Source organism: Manacus vitellinus, unplaced genomic scaffold (assembly GCF_001715985.3).
Source record: "Manacus vitellinus isolate BGI_N305 unplaced genomic scaffold, ASM171598v3 scaffold_83_pilon, whole genome shotgun sequence".
Classification (NCBI taxonomy): Eukaryota; Metazoa; Chordata; class Aves; order Passeriformes; family Pipridae; genus Manacus; species Manacus vitellinus.
In genome coordinates, this window is record NW_021940836.1 from 954,725 (window position 1) to 972,899 (window position 18,175).

Genomic DNA, 18,175 nt, shown 5'->3' on the forward strand with positions numbered 1-18,175 from the left:
ACTTTCTCTGAAACTTTTTAAAAACACTTTGCAAATATTGCAACTTTCTTTGCAAATGTCTTATCTCTCCCTTGCATCCCTTTCACCTATCTGGTGATATCAAAAAGCAGAACTGGAGCTAGTTAGGCCTGCATCTGGTACTGGTGCTTAGAGAGAACCATGGGCTACAGCTTGGAATCTTTCAGAGAGGGAGAGACTCCACTTATTGCTGCCAGTGCCACCATGTTCTTATAATCTGTTTTGCAGAGCTCAGCAAAGCACAGGTCTAGTAAAAGTCCCCGGAACAGAGGTTTATTGGGAAAACAACTGCTGTGGTGGTTACACACACACACACACATGAATTCAGCCTACTTCTTACTGACCCCATGAGGGGTAGCTCATTCATGAGCCCATTATTGCAGAGGGAGTTGACACGCAACCCTGCTGTGTACACATGCTCTGTGTAAAAGTTGCACGTGGTGACATTATTCAATATACATTGTAATTTCTATGCCCACTTTCTTAAAATCTCTTCTGTGTCCTTCAAAATGTTTTTTCTGAGATTTAAACTGTAGTACCAGTGATGTCTGGCTACTGGAGAGCATTTGGAGGGAGGTGGCTGTCTTCCAAGAGAATTTAAAGACAGTGGAAAAAACCACTTTTATACAAAACATATTGATTTCTTTCTGGCCTAAACTTCCCCTTCTCTGCTTAGAGCAGGAGATGTCAAACATCACACTCATTTTTTTATCCTTCACAAAATTGAGGGATTGTGGTGACTCAACCTAGAGTTTGGTGGTGTGCATGCTTCCATCTAGCTTTTGATCAGCTCCACTGCTTGAGCACTGAGGACTGCTGGCCTCCAGGGACACAGATCCACCCTCAGCTACCTGTGTGCCTCTTCCCTGTCTCTGGGGCAAGTGATGAATGGTTCTGTGGACTGGGGAGGAACTCAGTACAAGACAGCAGCCAGGCACTGTGGACCCTGTCACAAATTCCAGTGGGTGCAGAGCCCTGCTAAGAGATGCTCCCTTCCTGAGTGCCTCCTGGCCACCAGCATCTGGTCACCATGCCAGTAATGGGAGATGGAGACGGGGCTGAGTCAGATGAATCACACACACTGAGCCTGTGACTTTGTTTTTGCTGCTCCAGCATTTATTTCATTCTGCTTAATTGTCTGGGAGTTAGACTGGATTGAGTGCTCGGGATGTAGGTTTCAAATCAGTGCTAAGTTTAGAACTTGTGAGGTGTTTACGTGTCTGCTCTCACAAAACAGCTGCTAGAGTCAGTAGAAGCCAAGACTCTCAATACCTTTGCCATTGTGAGCTCCTGTGCTGTTATGAGGGATCTCTTTGTCCCCTGGAGCTGCTGTGAATCTACTGTGAACAAAAAAATGTCAGCTGGGATTGTTCAACAGGCACTACCTGTACTTTTTGAGACCTATGAAAAGAGATGAATGGCATCTTAGAGACAGAAAACGATTCACATTCTTGCTCCAGTTCCTGTTTACATGTTTATCCAGATGCATTGACACATTTTTCTCAGCCACTGGCACCAGCCTCTTGGAGCTGAGCAAAGCCCAGGGGAGGAGGGAAGGAGAGGGAGAATTTGTATCTGCCTACAAAGTGTGTGTGTGTGGGGAGGGGAGGGGTGTGTAAAAAAAAAGGCCAAACCCTAGTTTCCTTGCTATGCATTAATCTGTCCTAAAGAAAAGGAAAATATTACTAGGCCCTGCATATGTAAGAATTCAGTTTGGTACTGAATTAGTGGTGCATTTTGATACAAAATGGCCTTAATACTAAAATAGAAGAACTTCCTTATTTTGAGAATAAATAGTTCCAAGAACCAGATTTTCTTTTAATTTATGGTAAGATAGGGAAAAGTTCGGTATAATCACCAGACTAACAGGTGTAAAATAAGCACGTGGAAAGAAGCACCCAAACTAGATAACGTGTGTTCCCATCAGCTAGGACTAGAGCCACAGCCTTTTGGTAGGTAGAGAAAAATCCCATAGGACTTAAGCCATGCAGCTTTTTACCTGCCTGACCAATGTTCAGCATTCATTTCCACTCGTGTGTGTGTGTAAGTTGGCCCTGAACTGGACCACAGAGGACTGTGTGATACAGCTGAGGTGAACCACAGCTGTCAGATTTTCTCTTCAAACTGAATACAGGCAGGGCAGAGACAAGGTGAGAATTCCAGCTTTGCCTGCTCCCTCTGCTTTCCTCATGGAGGAAAGGAGCAGAGCACTATGCATGTGTACTGGTTTTGTATAAACCTGGTCTCCACTTCAAGATTGAGACGTACCTTGGGCATTACAGACTCAGAAAGCTTGGGGACAGCATGACCACAAGAGTTCACAGTGAGCTCCAGCTGAGTGCACAAGCCAAAGGGTCATGGGACAATCGATCTGGAGGCAAAACAATGGGACTGGGGCTGCAACTGACACAGGGAGCAGGGGCAGTGCAGTGAACAGAAAACAGGGTTGGTTAGCAGAATAAAAGGCAATAATGCTGGTCCATGCACAGGGGCGTAGGAAGCAGTGAGGCTGGAGTCCAAAAGGACTTGGATTGGCTGGGGAACATCCTGCACGGTACAACCCTGTACCTGCAACACTATAAACACAGGAATGAGGAGGAAGGAAGGAAACTTTGGGGCTTCTTGTCTGCTTCCTGGGAGAAACAGCAATAACTGCTGGTGGCCTGGAGACTTCAGAAGGAGAGAAGCAACACCATACCTTCTCTCCTGACCAGACCTCCAGAGGAATCCACCTCTCTGGAGGTCTCCCATAAAAATGTGGACTACTTTCTTCCTGAGCTGCCTGCTGTACACCCTGGGGACAGTGGCACAACCGTAAGTGCTATTTAAAAACCTAGTGATTGATAGTTGTGATGCTGAGGGAGGGGCCGAGATAGCTGGGAGAGAGAGTGGGACCCTCAGAGTCATTTCCTGGAAGGGATAGACATAGGGTGGTATGCAGCACGCCATGAGCTGTGTTATGAACACAGACCCTCCTGAACATGGGAACCTCTCTCTGGAATACTGCTGCAGTACAAGAACTAGGTGAGGACTGGTGGTGGGAACAAGAGTGAGGGACTGACACAGTCTGACACAGGATGAAGGGAAAGGTGTTGGATAAAGTGAAGGGCAAAAGGAAAGGGCTACAGGGCTGGGGATGGTTAAGCAGGAACCAATCTACTGTCAAGGTAGTTAAGCAAGGGGGGGTGAATCCTGTTCTGTCACCTGAAAGTATTTCTCTTGTATTTATCTGAAATGAACTATATACCTTCCATCACTCCTGTGAGAGGTTCACACTCTCACTGTTAATCTGTCCCCCTCACTGCAGCAGAGCAGCACCTTCTACCCCCAGAGGAATGATTTCCTCAGAACAGAGTATTAGTGCCAAGTGTCAATGAGACTGCTCCCAAGATGTGATGTTTTTTTTCCTTACTGCAGGAGGTACCTGATCATTATTCCAGCATCCCTGCCCTACCCCTCATTCCAGAGGGTGTGCTTGGACCTCCGTGGGGTGGAAAAGCCTATTCGTGTGGCCTTAACTCTGATGCATCCATCTGGCAACCTCAGCCTCTATCGCAAGGTCGTTCGGAACAATTGGATCTTTGAGTGCACCAGATTTCAGGTCGGAATCATTCTTGGCAGGGACCTCTAGCTGGCAGCTCCCAGCATGCTCTTTTGGCTCATAATGCCTCTTACCAGAGAAATAGAAAATGAGGATGACAAGAGTAAGAGAGGGCATGGAAAGGAGTGAATGGAAAAATCAGGGAGAGTGTTTAGTGGGAGCCTGCTGTCTGCTCCCTGGCTTTGTCTGTCCACTTGGTACTCTTCCTGTAGGGTACCTCAGCATCCACCTTGGTGGCACACTGAGAAAAGGCTGCCTGGCCAGGCTCCAAAGGTCTGGGGAAGATGGAAGAGCACCCGAATGGCAGCTGTGCAGCTAATTCTCTCCTCTGAGGAGGATACACTGTCACAGGGTGTTTAAATCTGTGATGCAGAAAGAACCAGACTTTTCATCTCAGACAGCTTCCCATCATGTCTGCTTCACTCCAAGCTTTTATTTAACGGCTTGAAAATGTGCTGGGTGACTGGGAAAGACATGGGAGGGTGCACACAATCTCAGCACAAATCTTTTAGATTTTCCAAACTCATGATCCTTGTTTTCTTTGTTTGCACTGATGAATAAGAGCAGATTTCAATCTCTGTGACCCACACACTCTAGGAAACAGATTTCTCATCAGCATAGACATTTTCTTCCCTTGAGTTAAGTCTTCTCCATCTTGCTCCATGCAGAGTTTAACAGTAGACCCTTGAAGGGGTAAACACAATTTCTGTGCCAGAACTGACTCCCTTTTTTTTCTTGTCCAAGATCTATCCCAGCTGCTAAGCATTGTCCCTTGTGCTTCCATAGACATAGCCTTCAGTCACTGAGGGCCTGTGCTGGTCTTTAGAGTAAGACAGTGAACAGGTTGGCCTTGCAGTGCAGCCAAAGCAAGAAGAGCACTGCTGACCTAGTGGCTTTCCTCTTTTGTGTCCCAGGTCCCCCAACCTGCAGGCAGCCAGGAGGTGGGCACAGTCCAACTGCGCATCTCCAATGACCAGTACTTCAGTGCAAATGAAGAGAAGCAAGTCCTGATCCGCAGGGCTGGGACAGGCACGTTTATTCAGATGGATAAACCCATCTATAACCCAGGACAGACAGGTGAGCACTGCAAGGAGTACCCTGACAGTGCCCCTGCCTTGGCCTGCCCAGACTTTGTTTCCAATTTCCCATGAGGGGTGTGTTGAGTGCTTTGTGCTGTGTGGCCTTCATGAGGACAGAGGGGGTGTGCTGCCTTCCGTAGTGATGTATCTATGAATCACATTTTAGGAGCAGGAGGAGACTGGAAAGGTCAGTCTCACACACTCTAGGAACAGAGCTGGCTTGGAAGAGGAGTAAACCTGAACATGGTCTTCTTGGCCAAGGCCAGGTATATAGGACTGGTCTGTCTACACAGCAGACAAGGAAGTGTAAGGGTAACTGGATGTAGCCCATGGGAAAACCCCTAAATTGTGAGGCTCACTGCTGTGCTGCTGCTGCGTGTTTCAGGGAAAAGGTGGTGAACAGGACTGAGCAAGGGGTTAGGGGGGCTGCAGGGCAGGCTTGGGCTGTCAGTAGGGCTGTATGGGGAGCAGCGATTTTGGGGTGAGAAAAATGCAGGGCAAGTCCATTCCCAGATGCACTCTGTGTCTATAGTCTGCTCTTATCCATTTTCTCCCTGCAGTGAAATTCCGGATTGTGACGCTGACTGAAGATTTTGTTCCTATTAACAGCAAGGTAAATCCTAAGTGAAGGTGAGGAAGTCTCCAGGTTCCCTCTGATGGTTCTGCCTCATTTACCAGCCCCATGCTGGGGAGGCTGGGACAGTCCCAGCACCCAGGGTGGCCAATGCCAACCCTCAAGCAAACCAATTTGGAACAACAGTGCCTGCTTACCACTGACTCTGCTGTTGCCCTCACAGGACAGCTGCTGGCAGGTGGGAAGGTTGGTGCTGGTGATGGTATTTGGGGAGTGTGCCAGTGCTCCCAGCTAGCTGAATTAGCTGTGTGCACCTGCCCCCTGCCAAAAAAGCAGGCAGGGCTTCTGGGGACATCCATGGGCTGCTAGCCACAGGCATAATTGTCAGACAAATTTGTGTGCAGACCTAGCCAGACCCAAGCTGCCAGAGCTGCCCTCCCACAGCTTTGGAAAGCTCAGTGATTTGTGGAGTGTGTGGCACCTAAGGGTGGCAGGAGAGTCTGAGGCAAGCTGCAAAATTTAAAGAAAAATTAATTGATATGGGAAAGGATACACATGAAATGATTATTTAAAAAAAAGGAGGGAAAACAGTATAATCAAATTATACAGACTTGCTGCTGGCAGCAGCTCATTCTCCCCATGTCCAGGGAGTGAGAAGTTGCCAGAGACTTGCATATCTGCTGTCCAGGAAACTGCAAGGCTAGCATCTTTCTACAGTGAGCAATTATACCTGCAGCCAGCAGCTATAGATATTTCACACTCCTCTGTCCTCAAGCAATCTCAGGAGAGCCAACAGGAATTCATGCCATGACAATTAAATACTGAAGGGCACGCATGAGGACAGTTGAATCAAATCCTTCTGGACTGAAATAAAGGAAAAGATCCTACTGGCTTTATTGCTGACTAAATTTCCTCCTTTTTGGGCTATTGGTGACGTCCTAGAATCACTCACTCCTTTCTCCTCCCAAAAGAGAAGTCATATCTCTTATATTAGTTAGATAATAGAGTAAGCAATACATTTCCTTCTTTGCCTACAGTTGTTTCATGAAGATATTTGACCATAAATGATTGATGTCTATGTGCGAGTATAAGCAAATTAGCACTATAACTGTTAATAATGCTGTGATGAAAATTCAGAAGAGGTCAGATTTATCCAAAGCTATTAAAAGGCTTGAATGCACTATGCATTAAAGCTATAATACGTAGTTTTTAAATTAGATGAGTTGAACAAGGGTGCTGTTCACCAGCATGTTTTGGTTTAGCATTGACATTAGATTGGATTTATGAAAATAATTAACCTGCATATATTTTTTATTTCAATGAAAACAGAGTTGCCTATGATAACCTGTATTAAAGCTCAGAATGATGAATAATGTAAATTAAATGTCAATTACATGTTTACAGACTGGTTACTCCCTCAAGTCACTGTTCCTGCCTCCTTATGCCTTGTGCTCACAAATTACATGTTCTTCACCAGAACTGCCTCCTGGCTGATAGATACAGTGATATAAGAACAGAGAATTAACGGGCCTAGAAGGGGTGAAGTATGTCCTCCTTTGTCCCTCTCTGTTACTGCCAGCTGCAGTCAGCATTAATTCATATCTCCAAAGCTTACCTCCTAGGTCAGGCATCGTAAAGGAAGATGTGGGGTGTATTCTTCTTATAGGTGATGCAGTTCTGCTAATTTTTGAGATTTATGTTACAAAACTGAGGCCATTTAATGTTTGTGAACTTGGGATGGTGGTACTTCTGAGTATTCCTACTCTTCTCCTTTTTATTAAAGCAAATTCTACCTTTCATAGTTGTAGAATATCTATCAAAGTGCATCTTAAAAATTCAGGGATCAAAAAGCAAATCTAAAGAATAGCACAGATTTTTATGTTATGTATCTTCCTTACTACTTCAAAGCAATTCTCCTGGTTTCAATAGGACCAAGATTCTTGTGTTATAATGTTTGTCACAATACTTTTGCTGGGTGGGTAAGATAAGTTTATCGGGAGGTTGCTATGGCATGCCAGTTTCTGACATTGCTGTCTGTTTGCTTTGCAGTACTCCATGGTGGAAATCCAGGTGGGTGTTTCAGACTCCTCGGGTGTTATGAGGAAAGGTACTTCAGTATGGATAGAACCTAGGCTTCTGTCTTTCTGATTCAAGTTACTCTTCTTAGGCTCTATGCATGCACATTCTCTGTCCAAATGCTTCCTATTAACAAGCCTTGATGATCCAAATGGTTCAGCTTCATCCATTTCTACATTCAGGAATGCCAGCCAGACCTTAGCTAACTTTTACAGTTCATCTTTACATAAGATTGGAGACCTTTCATACCTTCTTTTACAATGGCAGTAGAGAGTAGAGTAAACCTGGGTGGATTGGGTTCACCTCTGTTCGTGCTTCAGTACTCAGGTCACTTTACCATCATCTGAGAAAACAGCAGGAACCTTTGAAAGCCTCTGAAATCTCTGAAATGCCTTTGAATCCAGTGGGATCTGGATAGAGAATAGCAGGTATTGCTGATGAGTGCCTTTTCTTTCCTTCCCTTGCACCACAGGACCCGAACCAAAACTGCATTGGCCAGTGGCTGGATGTGAGACCAAAACAGGGCATTGCAGATCTCTCTTTCCAGTTAGCTGACAAACTCTCTCTGGGAACTTATACCATCCGTGCCCAGTCCTTTAAGTCCAGCTCAGTCCAGTCCAGTACCTTTAAGGTGGAGGAACGTGGTAAGGAGAACAAAGAATGGGATGGAAGAAGTTGCTTGTTTGTTGCTTACCTGCCTGTGTAACAATGTAAAGCCAAATATTGTAAACTAAGATGTACTGCATGAGGGCTAGGACTGAACAGAAATCTATGGAGTATAGAATGTGCAATATCAGAAATGAACAAAAGAGACATCGTGCTGGAGATTCCTGTAGAAGGTATCTGCTAACAACTAGGCTGGTACAGAGTGAGAATACACTGAAGACTTCGTCAAGACTGTTTTTGGGAAAAAAAGGGGATTCTTTCTTTGGCTTCCCTGTTTTTAATTAATGCTTGCTTTTACCTCATTAATATGTTCCTTCATGGGACTCCAGCCTTACAGGAACACACTCTTGCCTTTTGTGATCCTGTGTCCAGGTAGTCTTATGCCTTTGATGGAGTAACTCTGAGGTTTTTGTTCCAGTGTTGCAAAACTTTAATGTTTTCTTCGAGGGACCAGCTCAGATTTATGCTTCGGATAAAACCTTCCCGCTGCGTGTGTGTGGCAGGTAAGGAGAATGTTCAGGGGAAATGAAAGAGCTCACCAAAACCGTATCTCTCCTTCCATATATCTTCTATCTCTTGAATCCACCAAAGAGAAGTGACCCAAGAAGGGCCAAGCACAGCCATTCCTTCCGAAGAATCCCAAATAGTGCAAGATTCAAAATGCTGGGTTCTCCCTTGGGGAAGAAGGACATGAGCCGTACTAGAGAGAGACCATTCAGCTACAGGGAGACTTGTTCTAGGCAAGTGATACCCTGCTCTGGAAGTTGTGTGTGCCCAGCCTTGGAAGACCTTACATGGGGAAAACCACTTATCTGATATGGGGCAGATCTGCTCAGGTAAAGGAGCAGGAACTGGCATTTCTTTAGGGGGTTATGCTGTTCCTTCTCACTTGTATGCTACTGAACTTATTACCTTCTTAGAAGCTGCAGGTGTACTTCTCTAGATATGTGGTCATCAGCAAAAACTGAGCATTTGAGGGTGAGAAGGAAGACAGGACCTCTGACAATATAAGCACAAAGGAGGAAGGGGAATTGTCTCAAAAGCACTTTGTACACAGATAAAGGGGGTGAACTCATTTGTATTTGGGGCTGCATTGTCTGGAGACTTTTGGTGTCTCTTTTGCCGCTAGTCTGACATAATTTCTCATAAATTGGGACAGTTATAATTAGGTCATATGAAACTGTAGTAGCAAATAGTACAGCACTCTGAATCTCCAGGATGGGTCATAAATGTCTTCTTTTTATTGGTACTGTCAAGAGCATTGCTCCAAAGGGACAATCAGAGGGGAGTCAAAGCGAGGAAAGGCTGCAAAGCAGGTAGAGGGAATTTCTAAACTGACAAGGGCACACTTCTGCTGTACCTTGCAAAAAACAGCAAAGCAGGTCTGATGGTGGAAACAAGAATCCAAATCATGAGATAATCCCATAGTGAGGCAGGTCTGAGGTCACTCTGTAGCTCTATTGCTGCCACTTGCTGTTGCTCTCTGCAGGGACACTGGTTTCTGTTGCTTTCACACTGAACTAATATCTTCACTGAATGCTGCTCTGTGCTGCTTGGATAAGCCTGGTCAGCTCTCTGTGTCTGCCTGCAATTCCAGGACAGCAAGTGCCCAGAAGTGGGAGAACTTCAGGGAATGTGTGTCTGTTCCTGTCTGTGCTTTGTTTCTGCATCTGTTGCATGACAGACCATGCTATTGCACTCCCTGAGTACTCAATGTACTATATTTTAATTTATGCCTATCTGCTTGCCAGCTGCACTAAGGCTTTCATCAGGAAGGGCACCTCTGTGGACCAATGTGCTCGACAGAACACAGAAGTGCCCCTGCCTGGCAGCTCCTCTGGTGTTCTCCCCACAGGTACAACTATGGGAAAGCAGCGAGAGGGACTGTGTGGGTGACTTTGTGCCAGAAGGCAAGGAGGAGGCCTCAAAATGCCAGCAAGGACATCTGCAGGGAATACAGAGGTCCAGTGAGTAAAATCCTGGAAGATATATTGGTATAAAGAAGCACCACACAGGACTAAGTGTCAAGGGCTAAGTGAACAGAAAGAACTGCTATGTAAGGAAGGTTTGCCAACCTCCGTAATTATATGTAGACTAACAAATATGGTTTTATTCAATTAATGCAATTATTGTTCCCTAGACCTGCTTAGAAGCTTGCTTTATAACTTTACTTATTAATGATTGGGTCTAGAAAAGAGTAATTTCACAGAAAGTTTTAGAATTCTTTTCTTTTCTGGAAAAAAACATAACTTGCCAGAAATTGATGCAATGTAAGAAACAACAACTAACAGAGTTTTCTCAGGTACAAAACTACTGCATTATGGTGAAGCTATCCTGGAGCTGCACAAAGATGGCAGAGGCATCGTTAATTCCATAGCCAAATCACATAGTGGCTTTCATACTTTATTTTGTCTTTTTATTTGTTCACAGATTCCTTATTGTTCCTTTCCATTCCCAACAAAGTATTTAATAACTGTGCTCTTCCCTTGTACATACACAGTTGAAAGCTTTTCATGCTTTATGTTTTGTCATTATGACTTGTTACAGTAGTTGTAATCTTCCAGCTCTGGAAATGATTTGTTACTTTGAATCTTCATCTGTTTTTCCAATTCTTCTAGCTAGATCTATTAAAATACTGATGTATTTGCTCTGTGATTCATTTAGAGGAGTATTAGTATTTAGAGGAGTATTCTACTAAAGCTGGAAAGTTGACAACATTGTAGCTTTGATAAAAGTGTGATGCATGTTTTGATTTATATTTCTACAATATGATCAACACATATTCATGTATATAAAAGAGAAAATATAGAATTTAAAATATGAACCATATCTATCTATCATAGAATCGTGGAATACTTTGAGTTGGAAGGGACCTTTAAAGCTGATCTAGTCCAACTCTTCTGCAATGAACAGTGACAGCTTCAACTGGGTCAGGTTGCTCAGAGCCTTGTCCAGTCTGACCTTGAATGTTTCCAGGGATGGAGTATCTACCACCTCTCTGGGAAACCTCTTCCAGTGTTTTACTGCATTATTATTTGTTGTGTCAACAGTTATGACAGAATGACTTGTACTTCTGAGTCCTCCCCTTCTCTCCAGCCCCAAATAATATCTACCACTGCTTATTGCAGACAGCGAGCAATGGTTGTTTCACCTCTTCTGTGAGCACATCAGTCTTCAACCTGGCTCCCAGTGAGGAAGACAGCAAACTCTATGCAGAAGCCTCTCTCCTGGAGATGGGCACAGGTACCCAGGCGCTCATCAGGGAAGGCAAGGGCAAAAAACCCCATTCTGTGGCTCTGAGGGCCAGAGAGGGAATACCTGCTCCTCTCCTCCTCCCTGTTGCTGGGACTGTCACAGGACACAGAAAGGTGCTCTGCCAGCAGCAGGCGGATGAGGTGTGACTGGGAGAGTGGTCTGTGAGGCTACAAAGAGTGCTCACAGACATCGTAACTGAAAAAGGAACTGCCACAAGAGCAGCCTCCAAACCTTGAAGAATGCTGGTGTTGGGATGGAAGTTTGAGACACTCTGCTTAGAGGGCTTGGAATAGAAAAGTGAGATTAAAATAGGGTAGAGTTGTCATCTCCAGTACTAATCCAGCTTCCCTTGCACTCTGCATTCCAACAGGGGTGCAGATCAACAGCTCCAGCCAGATCCTCATCTCCAGGACAGCTGCAAGGGCAGTGTTTGAGACACCTAATGAATATTACATCCCTGGAGTACCCTACAGGGGGAAGGTGATTTTCTTCCTTTGCTTTTTTGCTCCCCAACATTTGCCAAGGAATACAAATTTTGCTGACCCCTACTGTTTTCTGCTTCTCAGACAGAATACTTTACCTCGCACTGTGTCACATTACCTGCCAGTTTGGCTCCAGTTGCTGCATTTCAGATTCCACGTTGAGTTTACACCTCCAGCTCCCGCTGAGAATGATGAGTGGTGTCTCAGCAGGGGTGCTGGGATGCAAGAATGTCTCAGCTGTTGGCTAGGAGATAACTCCTCATGCTCCTCATGGAGCAGTCTGATTTTAATCATGTTCAGTTTAGGTTTAGAGATGAGGGAGCTTTACAGTTCTCCTGCCTTCTTGGGGCCAGACTGAAGTTAAGACCACCTACAAAGGAAGACCTATGCTTTTCAGAAAGAGGAAGGTTTTGAGTTATGACACTGGAAAAAATATCTAACTTTGCCTTTCTTGCCTCACCCTGTTGTCATCAGATTAAGGTTCAGGATCACTATGGAATTGGTATGAAAAACAGAAAAGTTTATCTTGTGATAAGATTCATGAGGCGTCGGTTTATCAAAACATACATCACAGATGGCAGTGGAATAGCATCATTCAACCTGGACACAACTGCCTGGAACAGCTCATCAGTCTCTTTGGAGGTAAATACCACCTCTGTATACAGCAAAGTGAGAATCCTTGAATTGTGTCAGTGCTCCCCACTCCAACCCTTTACCCTTTAGCCTTGCTGCCAGCTCAGTCTTGGGCTCACCACACAGCTCTGCCTGTGTAGAGTCAACAGGAAGGCAGCGAGCCAACAGTCTTTCCCAAACCAAGCTGATGACATCCTAACACAGCACTGAAGCTTGAAACTCTTGATTTCTTTCAGGGAAGGTTCACACTGGAGGATCACATACACACACCTCGAAAAACTGACTTCACTTACACGAATGCGTACCATCACCTGCAGCCCTTCCATGTCACAACCAAGAGCTTCCTGGACATACACCCACCTACAGAAACACTGCCTTGTGGGCTGAAGCAGAATGTCCAGGTGACCTTCACACTCAGTCGGGATGACCTGGGAGAAGACACCAGCCGTATAGGTTTTGCATATTATGTGAGTAACGATAAAGGCTGGGGGAAAAGGCTGCACTGAGGGGACCAGACCACAGTGTACAGTTGAGGGTGTAATTTAGGTCATCCCTGGAGTGACAGCAGAAAACACTTGTTCTCAGAGAACTCTGTGAATGCTACACCCAACAGGACTCAGCCTGGCAACACCATAATCTGGTGGGGCCTCAGTCACTTCCATGGATGGGAGGAGGCTTCTGCCTTTGTAGCCCATCACCCCCTTAGCCTCTGCTAAGACTGCAGTGGCAAGTGTCTTGTGCAAAGTCTGCTGTCAAACTCTTGTCCCTTTAAAACTGGATGGAGGATCATTTTTTCACTGTGGTTATCAAACAGCTGCTCAGTGGAAATGGATTTTGGTCTGGCCTGGAGGCTAGTCTACTGGGGGGAAATACCTTAGTTATCACTCACTAATCTCCAGTAAACCCACCACCCATCCGTTGTCCAAACTGGACAGATTAGACCAGAATCTCATGCGTTAAAGCTTCTCCTCCCAACTGTGATGTCTGCAAATCCACTGGACCTAAAGTCTGGGACTGTATTCAACCCACAGTTTGTTTTGAAGGTTTTATTTTGCTTATGAGAGCAAGATGCACATAGGTAAGTGTGGCTTCACTCTGGTGGCAAACAGCAGTCTGTTCATCTCGTTCATCCCATGTCCCTCTTCTTACAGGTCACTGGCAAGTCTGGAATTGTTGTCAGGGGCCAGAGGATTATCCAGATCGGGAAACTGAACAGTAAGTCTGTGGCAGCCAGACAATGGGAAACAGTTGTGCCCACTGGGTTTCTAGGTTGGACAGTGAGAGTTACCAGAGTTTCTCCCAAATTCCCTCAATCTATGGGTCTTGAGCAGTCAGCAAACAGAACAGAGGGAGGCTGAGGAAGCATTTGTGTCAGCTGGAAGAGGGCAAAAAGGGAGAATGGAGGGGAGGAAACAATGTTGGGAAGAGACCGGGAGGACCTAGGGAAGATGGAGTACATAGGGTCAGAAAATGGAGGGAGGGCAGACAGTGCAGCAGCAGGAATTGGTTTGACATTGTGGGATTATAAAGCTGAAAAGGAAGAAGGGCAGAAGGAGGTCTTGGTGGGGCGGTGATAAAAACGCTTTACCTTTCTTTCCTCAGTGTTGAAGGGCTCCTTCTCCATCCCTTTGACCTTCACTGCTGACTTCTCCCCATCACCTTCCTTAGTGGTGTATGCCATCTTCCCCACTGGAGGGGTAACAGCTGACAGCATCCGTTTCAATGTTGCCTTGTGCTTCCAAAACCAGGTGAGGCTCAGTTCTGTGTCTCGGGGAGAGCTGACAAGGAAGAGTCAGGAGACCTGAGGGAAGGAGACCCTCAGATCCTTTGAAGAGAGAACCGAGGAGAATAGAGAAAGGGAATATCTTCAGCACAATGCCCAGGGCCCAGGAAAGCTTCAGCAGTGACTTCTGTTCATAGCAGTGGCTGAGCAGGGGAGATTCCAGCTGGTCTTCCTCTTTCTGTCACCCTCCTCACTCCTCCTCATCTCTTTTTCATATTCCTTTCCTGGTTTGCTGCTCAAGGTCAAGGTCGGATTCCCAGACAAAGAAGCCCACACAGAGTCAACAGTGCAGCTCCAGCTGCAGGCAGCCCCTGGCTCTCTGTGTGCAGTGCAGGCAGTGGATGAAAACACGTTCGTCATGAGACCAGAGAGTGAGCTGACAAGCCGAATCGTGAGTGTCTGTGCAACCAGCCAAAAACCATGGGAGTGATGGATGTGCTGGGGAAGGCAGGCAGGGGCTCTGGCAAGGGGAGACGGAGGCTAATGAATGAGGAGATCTTTGGAGGAGAAAGCAGGACCTGCCTAGGGAGATGGGCAGGAACAGATGTGTATGCTAGGGGAAGGTAGAGTGAAGCATCTGGAGGTAGTATCTGCTCCTTGCCTGATTCTTCCCCACCTGTGAGTTTCCCTAGGTCTATGGTTTGTTCCCTGCTGCCTACCATCGGGGATACCCTGCCCAAGTAGAAGAATATTCAGATCGCTGTGTTCATCCTCAGTCCACGTCATCTCTGCTACAATGGAAGCCACAGAATTCCTTTCAGCCTGACATCTTTAACCTCTTCCGGGTAATCACCTCGTGACTTTTCCCAAAGCTGTTGCAATTATGAGCATCTGAGATTATCTTTCTCCCCAGGCAGTCTGCAAAGGCCTTGCCTTCTCCAAACAAACCCTGTTGTCTGCCCTGACCTAGCTGTGTTGTCTCAAGAGATGTACAATCCTGTTATGTGTATGAACACCTGTATTTCCCTCCACAGATGCAGAAAGCAAGATGAGATCCTGGACCATCAAACTCCAATATTTTGGGCTTGAGAATGAGGTCCTGGGCTATGTACAGTTTGCCTACAGTATTAGAAAAAAGACAGGGAGCGATCCCAAGGATTATTGACGTGGCTTACCTGTTAACCTGCTCTTAAGCATTATGGGCTGTCCCGAGGCAGATCTCTTGGTGTCTTCAAGGCAGATCTCCTCTAGAGAGGACTAGCCTATAGCAGTATGGACACAAGACCTCAGACCTGGGGAACAGAACCTGTCCTCTTTTATTTAGCAATAAGACACATCCTAGAGGCTTTTTTCACAGAGTAGGAACATCTCTCCTGTCTGTGGACAGTCCCAGGGGCCTAAATGTCCTAGGGCCTAAATGGGGGGTATGCTCCCTGTCACACCTCTGTATGACTTCAGAGGGCACATTTCATACAGCTATTCTCTCCATTGTGTTTGAGGGGATGGGACAGGACACTGACACCACTCCTGTATGTCCTTGCCACTGAAAATATATGGAGAGGAACAAGACATCCCAGTGTCCCCAGAAGAGTTGTGGTAGCTTAGTGATCTCAGGAGAAAGAAGAGACTGGGGAGGCTGTGCCATGCCTCCCTCAGCACTGTGTCTGCTTGTGCCAGTGCTGCTCTGGGCTGCCTGGGCACCTAGCTTGTCCTAACTGCAGTGGTTTTCTGAGTAATTTTGAAGAGCAGTAGTCACTCTTCCTTGCTCACAGACACTTTTTTTGCATTCTATGCCCTCCTTCTTTTCCTAATAGAACATGGGACTGAAAGTCTTCTCAAACCTTGTAATCAAGAAGCCATCTCAGTGCTCTCGTCGGGTGGATAGGAAGCCAATCATGGGTGAGCTGCACTTTCAGCCTACCTGGGACATAGGGTCACATCAGATGCAAGAGGCCTCTGATCTTTGGGCTTTGCTGGTGGTGGATATTAGCTCTCTGAGGAGTAATGGGTGTTGCTGCCACAGTCTAGCTGCCCAGTCCACCAGACTTAGTAGGAGTGATCAGTCCCTATAAACAGGGCTCTGAAGAATGTCACTACCTGGATGTTTCCTGAAATTAAAGGATGACACTCCCTTTCCTGGCATAGACAAACACAAGTGGGGACCAGGATCTGTTTTCCCAGTGACTATCCCCCTAGGATGTGATGAGACCTGGCTTCTGTCACCACCTGCGGCCACAGGGACAGTCACGTTCTTCCTCTATGTCTCAGTTTGCATTTGCTAATTAAACTAGGCTGGCTCACATGCCAGCCTGTATTTAAACCATTGCTTGCAGTGGGCTGTGAGATTTATGCAGCAAGCAAACAGTACTGTTATTCACAGAATTAAAGACATGGTGGTTAAAATGGCTCCATGAAGGTCCCTAGTTTCTTAAACACTAACTCTGGGTCAGATCGCCAAGAGGCTTTGTCTAACCAAGTCTTGGAAAATTTGAAACCAGCTCACTGCAAGCTGGTTCTCCTGTTACCACTCTCTTTTCCCTTCGTGTTTTCTCTCTTCTGTGAAATCAGCCCATTCCCTTGTGCTTTCCTCTGTCAGACTCTTCCCACATCTCTCTTACTGCTTGCTTTGTCTCTTGCCCCAGTGCTAGGCTGTCTATCATTGGCAGGGTTTACCTCTCCCACTCTCGTGGGACTCCTTATTCTTTCTTTCAGGGATGCCTTCTACAGAAGACCAAAGAATCACTAAGGAACAACCTCAATTTACAACACATGGAAGACTTCACTACTATTTATCTGAAACTTGGATCTGGAATCTGTTCCCTGTTGGGTAAGTGATTCCTGACTTTAGAAATGAACAGAAGACTGATCTCATTGAATCTTGGCTGACCTGCATTTGTGCCAAGTCCAGCCATAGGTGTAAAGAGAGCTCTGCATGCAAATTTTGTGGCTCTTCACTGCATTTGTAGTGTGTCAAACTGAAGGATTAGTAAACTTTGAGGTGCAGAAGTAAAGTGTATGCAGATTTAGAAAACAGCAATACACTTCAAGACCAAACCACTACATATTTGGGTACACTCTACTAACTTCTCATTTTGGTGGGTGCACTAGCTAAATTTGTAGCCCCTGTTGCCGCAGTGCTTAGGTTAACACTGATGAATTGGCGTGCAGGAGGATATGGTGCTGCTGCTTCTCCAGAACATTAGGTGAGTGTACAGAACTGGAAGGGCTGGGCAGTATCTTGCTCAGGAGAAGGGCATAAAGTCATTACTGATGGCATTTAAGTAGGGTTTATGGCTTTAGGGAAGAAATTGCTGAGAGCTTCCTTGCTGTGAGTCAATGAAAGGCCACAAGCACTCCCCATTGCAGCAGAGTGGAATGAATTTCTTCATGCAAGTGCTCCCTTCCTCTCAGCTCCAATGGAAGCAGGAATATCTCCATCACAACACCTGCTGCTGCCACAGAGTGGAAAGTCAAGATGTTCTGCTTGGCTGGGAGGGGGTTTGGCCTTGCCCCTACCACAAGCCTCAGAACAGTTCAGCCCTTCTTTGTGGACACGATGTTGCCATATTCTGTCATCCGTGGAGAGACCTTCCTGATGAAAGCTACTGTCTTCAACTACCTGCAACAGTGCATACAGGTGTGTGCCTGTGCCACAGGTAACACTGTGTGGGACCGACCTACCTGCCCTCTGGTTTTAGGGCGCATTATGCCAAGCCATCTCACCTGAGTTGCCCTGTCACTTGCCTGCATCTGTTGTTCCCTCAGATCCATGTTGCCCTAGATAAATCCTCAGACTTCCAGGTGGAGCCATGTCGGACTTGCAGGGACAAGGAGTGTCTGTGTGCAGAGGAGTCCAAGACCTTCATGTGGAACATGACAGCAGTCCAGCTGGGTATGGCAGCAGAAAGGGAGTGGTGATGGGGAACCCTAAAACTGAAGTGAAAGGGAGTGTGAGGTCCAGAGAAACTGGCAGAGCCTTGCCTCCTCTGGATCCTGAAGTTTGTCCTTAATGGTTCAAACATGCAATCCATCGTGTCTGATTTCTCCCTTTCTACTTAGACAGACTCA

General features: G+C 46.1%; 1 protein-coding gene across 1 annotated transcript in view; it reads left to right on the forward strand.

Moving 5' to 3' along the window:
• The first annotated feature begins 2,322 nt into the window (after positions 1–2,322).
• A2ML1 (alpha-2-macroglobulin like 1) overlaps positions 2,323–18,175 on the forward strand; it is a 28,623-nt gene continuing 12,770 nt past the window's right edge. Inside the window, exons 1-21 of the mRNA XM_029964887.1 lie at positions 2,323–2,395; positions 2,733–2,832; positions 3,436–3,619; positions 4,534–4,696; positions 5,259–5,311; positions 7,322–7,342; positions 7,821–7,992; positions 8,433–8,517; positions 9,870–9,981; positions 11,143–11,257; positions 11,640–11,749; positions 12,226–12,393; positions 12,621–12,851; positions 13,536–13,599; positions 13,987–14,132; positions 14,409–14,558; positions 14,800–14,952; positions 15,922–16,006; positions 16,820–16,934; positions 17,519–17,744; positions 17,873–17,999. Coding sequence (XP_029820747.1) covers positions 2,323–2,395; positions 2,733–2,832; positions 3,436–3,619; positions 4,534–4,696; positions 5,259–5,311; positions 7,322–7,342; positions 7,821–7,992; positions 8,433–8,517; positions 9,870–9,981; positions 11,143–11,257; positions 11,640–11,749; positions 12,226–12,393; positions 12,621–12,851; positions 13,536–13,599; positions 13,987–14,132; positions 14,409–14,558; positions 14,800–14,952; positions 15,922–16,006; positions 16,820–16,934; positions 17,519–17,744; positions 17,873–17,999 — 2,653 coding nt within the window. The remainder of the gene's footprint in view (positions 2,396–2,732; positions 2,833–3,435; positions 3,620–4,533; positions 4,697–5,258; positions 5,312–7,321; positions 7,343–7,820; positions 7,993–8,432; positions 8,518–9,869; positions 9,982–11,142; positions 11,258–11,639; positions 11,750–12,225; positions 12,394–12,620; positions 12,852–13,535; positions 13,600–13,986; positions 14,133–14,408; positions 14,559–14,799; positions 14,953–15,921; positions 16,007–16,819; positions 16,935–17,518; positions 17,745–17,872; positions 18,000–18,175) is intronic.